We start from the raw sequence: 13,265 nt of genomic DNA, 5'->3' as shown, positions 1-13,265 counted from the left end.
TAGTTCTTACCGCTCTCTGAGTTCATGAGCTATCACTGCCACTGTATGTCACCTTTTGGATAGTGATTTCATCTCTTCCTCTTTTCCTAGGAGAAATCTTAAAAAAAATTTAAATCTAACTATTTCTCAGTTACATATCCATGACAAAGAAAGTTATTCATTGTTTTTGTCTTTGTGACAGTGCTTTTCTTATTTTGAAAAAGCCTAATGAGACCATTCTACAGAGCACCAACACATCTGCTCAATTTAGTTTGCTCAGTTTAGTCCAAAAAACACCAAAATATTAAATAACTGGAAAAAAAGGTTAAATTGAGTTGGCTACTGATTTCCAGGCTAAATGGTCAAACCTGGGATGCCATGGCTTTGAGTTGAAAAGGCCTAGGCATGTGATTGGATTTTTTTGTTTGTTTGTTTGTTTGTTTTTTTAAAGATAAGGTCATGCTTCGTTGCCCAGGCTGAAGTGCAGTGACCGTATCATAGCTCACTGCAGCCTCAAATTCCTGGGCTCAAGTGATCCTACTGGTTCAAGTCTCCTCAGTAGCTGGGATTACTGGCTTGTGCTACCACACCCTGCCAAATTTTTTAAATTATTTTTTTGTAGAGACAGTTATGTTACCCAGGCTGGTCTTAAATGCCTCAAGTGATGCTCCCACAGCGGCTTCCCAAAGTGCTGGGATTACAGTCATGAGCCACTGTGTCTGGCCACGTATGACTTTTTAAAAATTTCATTATATCAACAGTCATGACCTTTTATGATCTAAAGGGGCCATCCAAGTTTTATTTATGTTTTTATCAAGAAAAAAAAGAAAAAACTTCTCTGTCAAGTAAGCTTTCATGTTGTTATTGTTTTTTAAACATAGAAAAAAGTATTGGAAAGGCGGTACAGGAGCAACGTATGTAACCTGCAATTCTGTATCCCGCATAACAAGATGAAATAAAAAAAAAAAAAAAAGAAAGGAAAAAAAAGAAAAAAGTATTGATTGAAAAAGGGAATTATCTCTCTGCACTTCTATGCTCAAAAAAGGCATATTTAGTCTATCGGTGTAATCGTGTTTTACAATATTAATGCACCTCTTACAGAAGTTCAGTAACATGGTGAGAAATACATTTAGAATAAAATGAACTTCTCATGTGCATTTCATAAATTCATATGGCTTGGCAAGATTACTATTTGAACAGACTTAAGTATCTTGTTCAGAAGTTTATCTCAAAAATTAGGTAAAATTCAAGGAACTATTCAAGCAAAATACCCCCAATTATATTTTCCTAAGATCTTTTTCTTCATTTTTCCCTGTGTTTGTGAATATTGCAGTATGTCTTTCATATTAGCTAAATTTCTCTTTTTGATAGCTTAGAATAGTAATTTTAGATTACTTAATTGCCTTGACTTTTTAAATGAGAGGGATGCTTTAAAAAAGACCAGAAGTCTACTTGTAAAGACCTAAGTGGTCTCTTTCTTCATAAATGGAGCTGGAGTGGAAAAGATCATAATATCGTTCAATTTTTTTTACGTATTAAACATTCTAATAACATATTTCTTTAAATTGCCCTTTACTGTGGAAGTTTCTCTTAATGTATGTACAATAGCCAAGCACAAATCATATGCTTATAATGGAAAACACGACAGCTACATAGAGGAAAGAGCACTAACTAGAAAATCAAGGGCCTGTGTTCAAATCCTGGGTCTTACCCCAACTGGTATTTGTGAATAGGTTAATTCTTATTTCTGGGCTTCAGTTTTCTTCTGGATCAAATAATGAAGACAAACTAAATGATCTCTAAATCTGATTCTAGCTGAAAAATTTAAAGATCTGTAATTGTTTTATTTCCATTTCCTCCACAGGGAATATAATAAAAACTTTTTATTTTAGTTGATTAAACTTACTGAATTTCACCAACTAAGAAGTGTACATTTTCACATTTTCCCACCACTGAACTCACTGTGCATGTTACAGTGGACATCATCTTATATTCTGTTAATGTTTTTTTCTTAGTGGTACATAAAATAATGGTGTATCTTACTATCAGTGATAACATCTTAGATTTGAAGTAATATGGTAATAGGAGATCTGTAGGATTCAATTCAGTAAGCATTATCTGAGATTGTTTTAAGTGACATAGCATAAAGCAAATGCAGAGGGTTGGATCTGAATAGTATAAAACATAGTAGTTACTCAGTAGGTGTCTGACAGGGGTGGAAAGGGGGCTTGGATTATTCTATGGGAGAGGTAGGAGGCAGTGTTTAAAATGCTTGAATTCAGTTAAAAGAGAAAAGAGCAATCACATCATTTAAACTCACAGACATAAGTTAAATGCATGATTTATAATGAGTTTATTTTCCAATCTGTCCAGATGACTAGGAGGAAAAGCAAGTACAGGGGGAGAGCTAAGTAACACTGCTTCTAGAAAGTAGAAATTTTCCTTTAGAGCTACTATTCATGTCCATAGACCATTTGGAACCCCCTTATTATGGTTTTTTGTTTTGTTTGGGGCTTTTTGTTTGTTTTCTTTTTGGCTTAACGCCTTCCTCAGGAGGCTCAAGATAAGAGTAATTTTTATTATCTCTACGGGTAAACTAGGGTGTCTTGGTGCCCCCCAGAGGACGCTGTGAGACTCAAACAGTGATAGAAAGCAGTCTCAGCTTTCAGACACAGCACTGGCTGGAGCTATAACCTAGTGGGAAAACATGCTCTTGCTTGGGAAAAAAATATTTTTAATTATTGGTTTGAAATACATGCCCTTATTTTTTATCTCTCTTCCTATTAGTTAATTAAAATCCTCATCTATCTTTGCTATTTTTAGAAAATATATTTCGAGAGAGAAAGAAGGAAACATCATTTAAAAAATAAGAAAATATATTTTGACTTTGTTGATTTCTACTCTACCAATTTTCTTTCTCTGCTTTAGAAAATAAATTGGGATGATTTAGCTGCCAAAAAAGTGCCCGCACCATTTAAGCCAGTCATTCGAGACGAATTAGATGTGAGTAACTTTGCAGAAGAATTCACAGAAATGGATCCCACCTATTCTCCCGCTGCCCTGCCCCAGAGCTCTGAGAGGCTGTTTCAGGTACTGTCCCCTTGTGTGCATGTGTGTGTTGGCCGTGTGTGCTTCAAAAGAAAAGATTAATTTTCTCATATTAAAGTAGTTTGTTAGCATCTTAAAAATGGAGTTCTCTAATCTCTTCAGAATTACTGAGTACAGAAATAACTGCAGATTGTAAACTGAAGCTTACGGTTTGCTAAATAGATAGTTATGTGTTTATTTTTTATATAAGGAAGTATTAATTTTGTACCTGAAATTTTATTCTTCTTATGGCTCTTTTATAGAAAATACAATAATACTTTATTTTACCTCTATTCATATATATATACATATATATATATAGTTTAGTTCACAATGTTATCTAATTCTTCAGTGAATAATCTTAACTGCTAGCTCTTGGCAAAAAATTCCGAAAGGGTTTTATATTTAGGAAAGGATCATTATCAGACTTAAGATAAAATATTCTAACTATTAAATGGCATCATAGCTTTACTTCTTTGACTCCTCTAAGTGTACCTTTAGTATGGTTTAATCTGGTCGTCCAGACTGTGTCTCTTCATTTCATATCTCTTTTTACCACATGACCAGGCAGTTAGTAGATGTTTTAAAAAAAGGTTAATGAACTAGTGGATGTTCTAGCTTGAACGGATTAATCAGCCATCATTATACCACTTTTGGCTCAGCATATCATTCTGCCATTAGATTTTGTCCTCTTCCAAAACTTGATTTTAAATTTAATTATTCTGAAGAAATAAATAAGAGGCAAATGATGGCTGAATTAGAAACTAACTTTAATGAAACTTGCTATTAAGATTTTTCAAGTTTACAAAACAGCACTTGGACCACTTTGTTTAATACCTTGACTGTATCTTTTTTGAGAAGTTAATTGTTCATAAGTGAACTTTTATCAGCGATGCAGGAGAAGTACAGCTACGAGTCAGATTTTGGGGGTGGAATACAAAGACGTTTCGACGTTTATTTTGGAATTGGCTTAATTCTACCAGAAGATGGCATTATCTCCTTCTGAAAAGCATTTTTCAATTGATTTGAGATAATCCTGTATTTTGGATAGCAAATAAAATAAAATTGTATTCATCTCAACAAATATTTGAGTGTTTGTCTCAGAAAAAAAAATAATTACAATCTAGTCTGTGCTAAATGGTAAAGTTGCAAATCTTTATTCTTTACCTTCCTTTCCCTTTTTAGGGCTACTCCTTTGTTGCTCCTTCCATCCTCTTCAAGCGTAATGCAGCTGTCATAGACCCTCTGCAGTTTCACATGGGAGTTGAACGCCCTGGAGTGACAAATGTTGCCAGGAGTGCAATGATGAAGGTACATAAGTGTGGTTACTTAAATGACGTATCTGTTTGCATGAGTGTTTAAATACCAACACTAATTAACATTCTTAAATCCGGCAAATGTAATAGATTTACCATTCAACTAAAGTACAATTTTAAGAAATGAAAAAATGGAAACAGCAATATTTTCCATAGAGAATTATTAATATCAGTTTGAATGAGCTCCTTTGTACAATGACAGAATTATGTATCTTAAATAAATGATATAGATGAAAATAGAAATGAACTAAAGTAGGATAAATATTAGATTATAAACATATTCCATTCATATTTATTAATCTTAATAATTTTGTATTATTCTACGATTTTATTTATCCCTTATGTATTACTAACGTTTTCTTAAGTTAAATGATGTTGGTTTCTTATCAGGACTCTCCATTCTATCAACACTATGACCTAGATCTGAAGGACAAACCATTGGGAGAAGGAAGTTTTTCAATTTGTCGAAAGTGCACACACAAAAAAAGTAACCAAGCTTTTGCAGTCAAAATAATCAGCAAAAGGTGTGACCATTTATAGCAGTCTTTCTTATATATTCATACTTGTCATTGAATTCTGTAAACTAAGAGATATTTATTTAATAGGAAACCAACAGTATACTGTAAGGCATTTTATCCACAGGTTTAACCACTTTTCAGTTGGTCCACTATACTTCTAGCTCTAATAGATATTTTCTGATAAAATAACCCATTTAGACGTAAATCATAGTCTGGTATGTTTTTGAATTTATTATGAGAAAATTTTTTGTGGCATCAATATATTTAATAAGGTTCACTTAATGATTTCAGCAGTTCTTGCCATTTCTATTACTTGTAGATTTGAAATACTTTTCTGTAAAATTATTTAGCATGCTACTGGTAGCTTTCAGAGCCAGCTAGTTGTTTTGGTAACTGATTATTATCTTCATGATTGTATATTCTTTTACCCAATTGTCAGGCAAATAGAGTATCCATTTCTTCATATGATTAGCGCTTTTCTAACTCAGAAATAATAATATTCTCCAGTATAATTTATTACTTTTTTTGGTGGGTGGTATGATTCATTACTTTCACGGAAACCTCATTCCGATACTTTGACATGTGTATTCTGAATGTACCGTAAATAAAAACAAAATTAGGGTTGGGGCAATACTGACATAAAAACTTGCTTGAAGAAACATGTGGATGCTAACTTCTCTTGCAGGATGGAAGCCAATACTCAGAAAGAAATAACAGCTCTGAAACTCTGTGAAGGACACCCCAATATTGTGAAGTTGCATGAAGTGTTTCATGATCAGGTATCTCACTTTTTTCTGTGTGTACTAATTCACATAGAAGGTTCTACTTTTCAGTTTTGTTGGTGCTGCTGGGTCAGAGTCAGGGGTATAGGACATCACCCAGTCTCTAGAAAGGGCAGAGAAACTACTCCACGCACGAATTCTTAACCTCCCTCAAATCAGTTTGTCCTTTCGCTTCTGCTTTTCGCACTGACTAATTGCCACCTATAACGTAGCAGAAGGACAGGGGACAGGAGCTCAGTGGTGCTGTCACTAGCTGCAGTGTGCTTGTTGCCAGTGCCTGTGCTACTCACCATCACTTAGGCCCTGCATACCTCTCAGTACTGGGGAATTTCGAGTCTTCAACTTTCCCTTCACTGCCAGAGTAGAACTTAGAGAACCTTGAGCCTAATCACTGCAAGCTAAAGGACAAATAGGAAGCAGAGGGCAAAGATACTCCCCCACATCTTCTTGCTCCAGGTGGCAAATTCTGCTCAGTCCCAAGGCCAGGTCCTGCTGCCCCTTCCTCTTCTACTCCCAGCCCTGCTTTCCCTCAGGAACCTAACACAGAAGCGTGCCACTTGGGATTTGGGAGGCACGCCATTGTGTAAGGTCTGTGTCTCCTCTCCCCATCCACTGCCACCTCCAGTGACAGAAATTGCTCTACTACATTGTTCTTTCCTCCTGAGACTGGGTGGGGTGGGAGGATGCAGTCCTACTCGGGACAGCATGGAGACGCAAGACCTAAAACCAATCCTGAATGTGGTTTGCCCTAATTTTACCAGTGAAGAAACTGAGATTCTGCAGGGTCATAAGACTGGTCCGAGGTCACATGCAAGTCAGTGAAAATCTGGTGGGGAGAACCTGGTCGCCAGTTCTGGGCTGTCTTTGTTGTGCTGCTGTAACATCTGTGACCTGGAATAGATGGGGCCTAGTTCTTTACCACATTGAAATCTGCCCAAATACCGTGGCCAAGAATGGCATACTGTGGTGAAACCAGGCCGCAGCGGCAGTAGCATCATAACCACAGTAACTGCTGCCATTTGTTATCACGCACCTTGTGTGGTCCAGGTGTTGTGCCAGACACTGTATATGTATTACTTATTCAGTCCTTACCGTAACTTCATGAGGTGAGAAAATAGACACAGAAGTTAAATAACCAGGTCTCACAGTTTGAGTGGAAAGGCTGAGATCCGAACCTACACAGTCCAACTTCAGAGCCCAGCAAGCTTTTATTTACTTTGCTCTACTGCCTTATGGGAGGCAGAAACACGGCCTGGTTTTCACATCTGGCAGTGAGCACCCAAAAATGGCATCATCCTCTGCTTGCTCTTTGGTTCTCGTGGTCAGAAAAGGAATACCTTTGAAGTGAGGACTCGGACAACGTGCTCTCCTGGCTTCCCTTCTGCCTCCTGCCTAATCAGCTGCTTAGCACTAGTGGAGGTAGCGAGTCCCCTGTCCACCGGAGGTGCTTAAGAAGAGACTGGACAATCTCCCATTGAAGATGATGTAGAGGAAATTCACATATCATTCAAGGAATTGGTGGATGACCTTAGACACCCCTCCTTTATGGATTCGCAGCTGTGCCCCTAGCTACATCCTATTTGATCTCTGACCTTCAGACTGATGTCAGAGCTCAGGAACTATATCCCTGATTTTTTATTTATGTCACATTAAGTTGATTATTTACTATTTTTATATTCAAGAGTTACTAAAATTTAAATTGTCATGTGACATCCTCTACACACTAGTATAAATATATTATCATTCTAATTATGCAGTTGTTGAAAGATATGTTGGGTTTTTCCCAGCATGATAACACAGTTGCCTAGATCATCCCTGTATCCACAGTGCTTTGCAACTAAGGGGTGAAATTGATTGAGGTGGGTCTTCCCCTTTGCCTGTGCAGTAACATAGGTCTTTTTCTGTACCTTGTCTGTGCTTTACATACTCCATTAGTTTCCTATTGCTGCTGCAACAAGTCACCACAAACTTAAAACACAAATTTATTATCGTACAGTTTAGTGATCAGAAGTTAAAAATCAGTCCCAGTGGTTTAAAGTCAAGGTGTTGGCAGGGCTGGTTTCTTCTGGAGGCTTTCAGGGACAATCCATTTACTTGCCTTTCTTAGCTTCTAGAGATCACCCACGTTCCTTGGCATGTGACCCTTCCATGTATCATTCTAATCTCTTGCTCCCATGGTCCCATCTCATACTACTGATTCTGATGAATAATTCAGGAAAAACTTCCCATCTCCAGATCCTTAACTTAATCACACCTGCAAAAATCCCTTTTACCATATGATGTAACCACCGTGGATTCTGGGGATTAGGACATGCACATCTTTGGAGGGCCATTATTCAAGTTACCCCATACATTTTCTCATTGTTATGTATATTTTATTGATAAGGGTCCTAAAGTTCATAGATGTGAGGTAGCATCCCCAACATCGTAAATAAGTAATAGAACCAGCATCCAAATCCAAGTAGACTCTAAACTGTATTTTAAACCACTATTAGGTATTGCCTTCCATCTTTTTTTAAAGCTCACCAGCCTATACTTGTAGCAGACCTTCCACCTTAACTTGATTTGTCTGATGCAGAAACTCAAATTAGCTTGATCTCTGGTAGCCTAGAGCAATTTTCTTATGAAAAAGTTTGTTCACCCTTTATGATTTGTCCAGTATGTTCTGGATAATGTATATGTTTGTTATGAAGCAATTTTTCTGAGTTTTGCTAATTCAAAAGAAAACATATTTTGTTTGAGTGATGTTAGTGCTGTAAGGCATAGCACCTGAATCAAAATACTGACATTTTATCTTTTTCTAAACCATTTGTGTTCATTTGAGAGCCAATATAAGTCCTTTGCTTTTTGATAGCTCCTATGTTATTTTCTTTATGGAAATATATGCATTCTCACAGAAAAGGACCAAAGGGGAAAAAAGGGAAATAAATGCAAAGTATAGTAAATGTATAACTTACGAAGAAACTAAGAAATGCTATTGGGATCAAAAGCAACTTTTTAAAAAAACACAGTTAGTTATGGGTATTTGTAGTGAATATTAACAGAAACCCTAAAGCTAATGAGTTGAGTCCTAAAAAGAGGTTCAGAATGACATCATCGAATAATACCTTTTTTAAAAAGTAAATTTCTATTAAATGGGTGTGCCGGGCTTCATATGCATAGTTGCCCACACTCAGTAATCTTCTGTGTTATTTAAAGCAGATGATTTCACATTATTGTCAGCACTAGGTCACACTTTGAAAAGAAAGATGTGTAACCTTGATAAGAGGGTTGGAGTGGAAGGGATTCGCCATGTGCTATGCGTTGGTACATACCTGTAGTCCCAGCTACTCTGGAAGGCTGAGGCAGAAGGATCCCTTGAGCCCAGAAGTTCGAGACCAGCCTGGACAACATAGCCAGACCTTATCTAAAAATAAATAAGTAAATACTAATGAAAGAATTAGTCAAGGAAAGGATATGCAGTATAAAGATTTCACTGCAATACTTGAAATTTTCCATTCTGAAATAGAATTCTAAAAAAGCCTTCAATCTTTTCTCTAAGATACAAGTATTGCTGTTGATTATTTTAACAAGGGATTATTTAAACTGATTGGTGATAGATAATAGTCAATAAATGTTTTATATGTTAATAGACTTATGCTGCTCTTCAAGTAAGGCCTTCTATGTCATTCTTTTTTTTTCATAGCTTCACACATTTCTAGTGATGGAACTTCTGAATGGGGGAGAGCTGTTTGAACGCATTAAGAAAAAGAAACACTTCAGTGAGACAGAAGCTAGCTATATCATGCGGAAGCTTGTTTCAGCTGTAAGCCACATGCATGATGTTGGAGTGGTGCACAGAGATTTGAAACCCGAGGTATAAAATAATGTGATCTCTTACATAATTCAATCTAGCATTGTTATTAAAGGTCCTCCAAATATGTGGGATTTTGGGGGGAGGGAGGTTCTTTGGTTTTTTACTTTCAGGGCTGTTAAATAGATACTTGAAAATATGTCTCTTGGATTTTTTTTTTCTTTTATGTTCAGTCTAAAATAAATTTGTCTTTTTTTTTTTTTTTTTTTTGCCAGCTGATCATCTTGAGGGTATATTTGTAAGTGTGAGAGCCTTTTATGGAAAAAATACTTCATGCAACAGTTGTGGACTAAAAATAGAAATGGAAATTTTTGTAGAAGAAAATAATATCCCCTATATATCTCTCTCTATGTATACACACACACACAACATTTTAGAGAATTTTTTAATGATGTATTTTGAAAGCTTATTTTTTACATATGTAATAAAATTGGTTAGCTCATGAATAGAAATGTATATAATTCTATTCTAAATACTTAAACATAAAGAATTGTCCTGGTTTGATGAGTGATGCCATCTTTATATGTGCTTTTCTATGCTCATGTGCTATAATATTTATAGAACTGTGTAGCAATGCAGAAGTAGCAGCTTTTCATATATTTCTTCTTTTGAAAGGTTAATAAAGAAGGTTCTAACTCTAGAATGATCCCTTTTTAGTATCAAATATATGAAAATTCCTCCCTTTTAGACAATCAACAAAATAATGAAAATTGAAAAACCCCAATAATTTATAAAAAGGTAACAATGATTCATCCTCTACCATATGCAAAATTATACATATTTCCTCCCCAAAATAGAACTTTATTTTTAATTATCATGTGATTATAATGCATTTTCAAGTATATTTAAAATATTAACTTATTTGGTGTTCCTTTTTTGGTTAGACCACAAAAGAATATTTCTCTAAGAGCACTATTTTTGCCTTTTACTCAAGTATCTTGAATTATTGGAGGAAGAGGATGTTTAAAAAATGGAATTCTGTGCATTCAAATATAATTGATTTATTCCTTTGAAGTATGTAAACTTCTTTCTATGTACTTTCTATTACCATTATTCATGTTGCTAGTAATTAATCAGAAGTAAATTGTGTTTGTTAACTTGCAACTATGGTAGCTCCCCCTCTGCTTCCTTCTTCCTAGTTCTCACTCTCCTACGTAACACCCACTGAAAATATGGTGCTCTGTACATTGGAGATTAGCTGTCTATTTTTAAATGTGAAAGCACACCACTTAAATGTTTTCTTGATAGACAAGGAACAAGCATGTAGTTTTTTTTTAATTGAAAAGATCTGTTCCATGACTGTATAGAATTCATTTTCACATGTTTTATTCTTTGATAACTAGCCATCTGTCATCTCATGAGTCTCAAATGAGGCAACTGTCTTCTCCAACAAAATTTAAATTTGCCTTCTTACTTTCCTGATAAAAAGGTACTTATGTAGCTTAATTCTTCTTGTTTGGAATAAAGCTTTTCTTTCAAATAGTCACTTGAAACGAAGTAGAACTGTCAGATTAGTTAGGACATTCTACTACAATTATAGTCCTAAATCAAACTGGATTTTAGAGAAATGAAAATGTACCTTTGAACTAACATTTTCCTAATAAAATATTTTTCACTTGGACTTTTAAATGGCAGAGTATATTATTTCACATGAAAAGTTTAACCCCTTTCCCATGTATTTATTTTATTAATTAATTAATTCGAATCAGGATCTTTCTGTGTTGCCCAGGCTGCAGTAGCCAGTTATAGCTCACTGCTGCCTCGAACTCGTGGGCTTAAGTGATCCACTCTCCTCATCTCCCAAGCAGCTAGGACTACAGGCACGTTACCACCATGCCCGGTTAATTTTTTTTTTTTTTTTTTTTGTAGATATGAGGTCCAATCATGTTGCCCAGGCTGGTCTTAAACTCTTGGCCTCAAGCAATCCTCCCACCTCAGCCTCTGAGAGTGCTGGGATTATAGGCATGAGCCACTGTGTCTGGCCACATGTCGCATTTTCAGATCTTGTATGTTTTTTGGTAGATAGTTATGTGGGATTCATTTTCTGCATAGGCAAAATCCTAAGTCCAGGTGAGAGTCAGATAAATTTAGAAGCTGGCTGACATTCTTAGTAAGCTGCTTTGTATTTTTCAGACTGATCCCATACTCTTGAAAGATTAAGAAAAGTTATATATATCAAATTCATTTCAGGCAGAACTTGGGATGAGGATAAAAGGGGACTGCATGGTTACATCCTACCATTCCTAACCCCGTATACCCTCCTCCATGTAGAACTGTTTCTAACTCTCCACTTTGTGCTTTGAGAGAAGAGGCAGACAAGTGAGCAGTGTGTTCCCACATGCTCAGGATATAGGAGGGATGGATTAAAGTCACCAAATTAAAGTGAATGCCATGTCCCCTCATTTCCTCTACTTCAAGAATTAAGATCAAGAAAATCTTTCACTAGTCTTAATATAGAATAAACTTAAGGCATTTCCAAAGCCTTAGCAGGCTCAGTGAGACGGGCCAGGTGTGCTTCGTTCACTGCTCTGTGTGGCCCAGTGCTTTGCACTGCAGAGGAGCTCAGATGTTTTTTGTTGAAGGACCTCTCCCAAGCACACATCCATGAACCCCAGCTGGGACTTCAGTTGTCACCTGTTACACATTATCATGAACCCCAGCTGGGACTTCAATTGTCACCTATTCAGGATTAAGCATTTTTATTATTGAAAATGTAATAAATCTTTTCAGTTAAATTTTTGCTTTTCTGCCCTCCCACTTTATTCATTTCAGCTTTTACTGGAAGGCTTAGAAGATTTTTCTTCTTTGTATCAATGAAGCCATCTATGATGTCTTTTATTTCAGCTAGAATAGTATTAACAAAGCAAGTGATGTTCCAGAGCTAGGAATAATTTAATGACTATAAAGGCATAACAGATTTTGTTAGGATGTCTAAAGACAATATAATCAGATTCACTTACTTTCGATACTAACTTGATAGACTTAGTAAAATGATTTGTGCATTAGTACAGTTAGCATTTATTAAGTATGTGATAAATACAAAAGCAGTACAGTAAAGGCTTAGTGATCCAGTGGTCGCCAACCTTTTTGGCACCAGGGACTGGTTTCATGGAAGACAATTTTTCCACGGCCTGGGTGGGGAGAGGGGGAGGCGGAACTCAGGAGGTGATGGGAGTGACAGGGAGGGGAGCGGCCTATAAATACAGAAGAAGCTTCACTGGCTTGCCTACTGCTCACCTCCTGCTGTGCACCCCTCCCCCCTAAGTTTCATTTTCATGGAAGGCAATTTTTCTAAGGTTGGGTTCGGGGCTGTGGAGCCTTGCAGCTGGTCCCTAACAGGCTGCAGACCAGGGGTTGGGAACCATAGATCTAGAAGACTCGGCAGATGAGTGATTCGAAATGATATTGTTGTCTGAATATTTAAGGGAGTATTAACTGTTTTGGAGAAAATATTTCTGAAATGTAATGCATATCTCCACCATGTCTTCTTTAATTGAATATACTAGATATTATATAGATATTTTATCTATGACTTTATTCAATGAACAAATATTTTCCAAAGCACCTACTCTATGACTATGCCAGGCCCTAGGGACAGGGTCATAAATAAGATGGACATATAGTTGTTGCCCGTATAGAATTATGGTCCAGTGGGGATGAAAGCATTAAACTGGTAATTACTGAGAGAGGAGTTTTTGCTAAGATCCTGCGTGGAGTGGCCCTAACCCTA

General features: G+C 36.4%; 1 protein-coding gene across 6 annotated transcripts in view; it reads left to right on the top strand.

Annotated features, from left to right (window-relative positions):
• The window catches only part of RPS6KA5 (ribosomal protein S6 kinase A5), a 147,573-nt gene that overhangs the window by 119,079 nt on the left and 15,229 nt on the right, over positions 1-13,265 (top strand). For 5 of the 6 annotated variants that reach the window (XM_069465225.1, XM_069465223.1, XM_069465222.1 and 2 more), the window contains 5 exons: positions 2,908-3,069; positions 4,252-4,377; positions 4,773-4,906; positions 5,586-5,679; positions 9,368-9,538. In XM_069465225.1, the coding sequence (XP_069321326.1) occupies positions 2,908-3,069; positions 4,252-4,377; positions 4,773-4,906; positions 5,586-5,679; positions 9,368-9,538 (687 nt within the window). The remainder of the gene's footprint in view (positions 1-2,907; positions 3,070-4,251; positions 4,378-4,772; positions 4,907-5,585; positions 5,680-9,367; positions 9,539-13,265) is intronic. The other variant, XM_069465224.1, reaches the window with a different exon arrangement.

This window comes from Eulemur rufifrons, chromosome 2 (assembly GCF_041146395.1).
Source record: "Eulemur rufifrons isolate Redbay chromosome 2, OSU_ERuf_1, whole genome shotgun sequence".
Classification (NCBI taxonomy): domain Eukaryota; kingdom Metazoa; phylum Chordata; class Mammalia; order Primates; family Lemuridae; genus Eulemur; species Eulemur rufifrons.
This window is presented reverse-complemented; position numbering and strand designations above follow the sequence as displayed.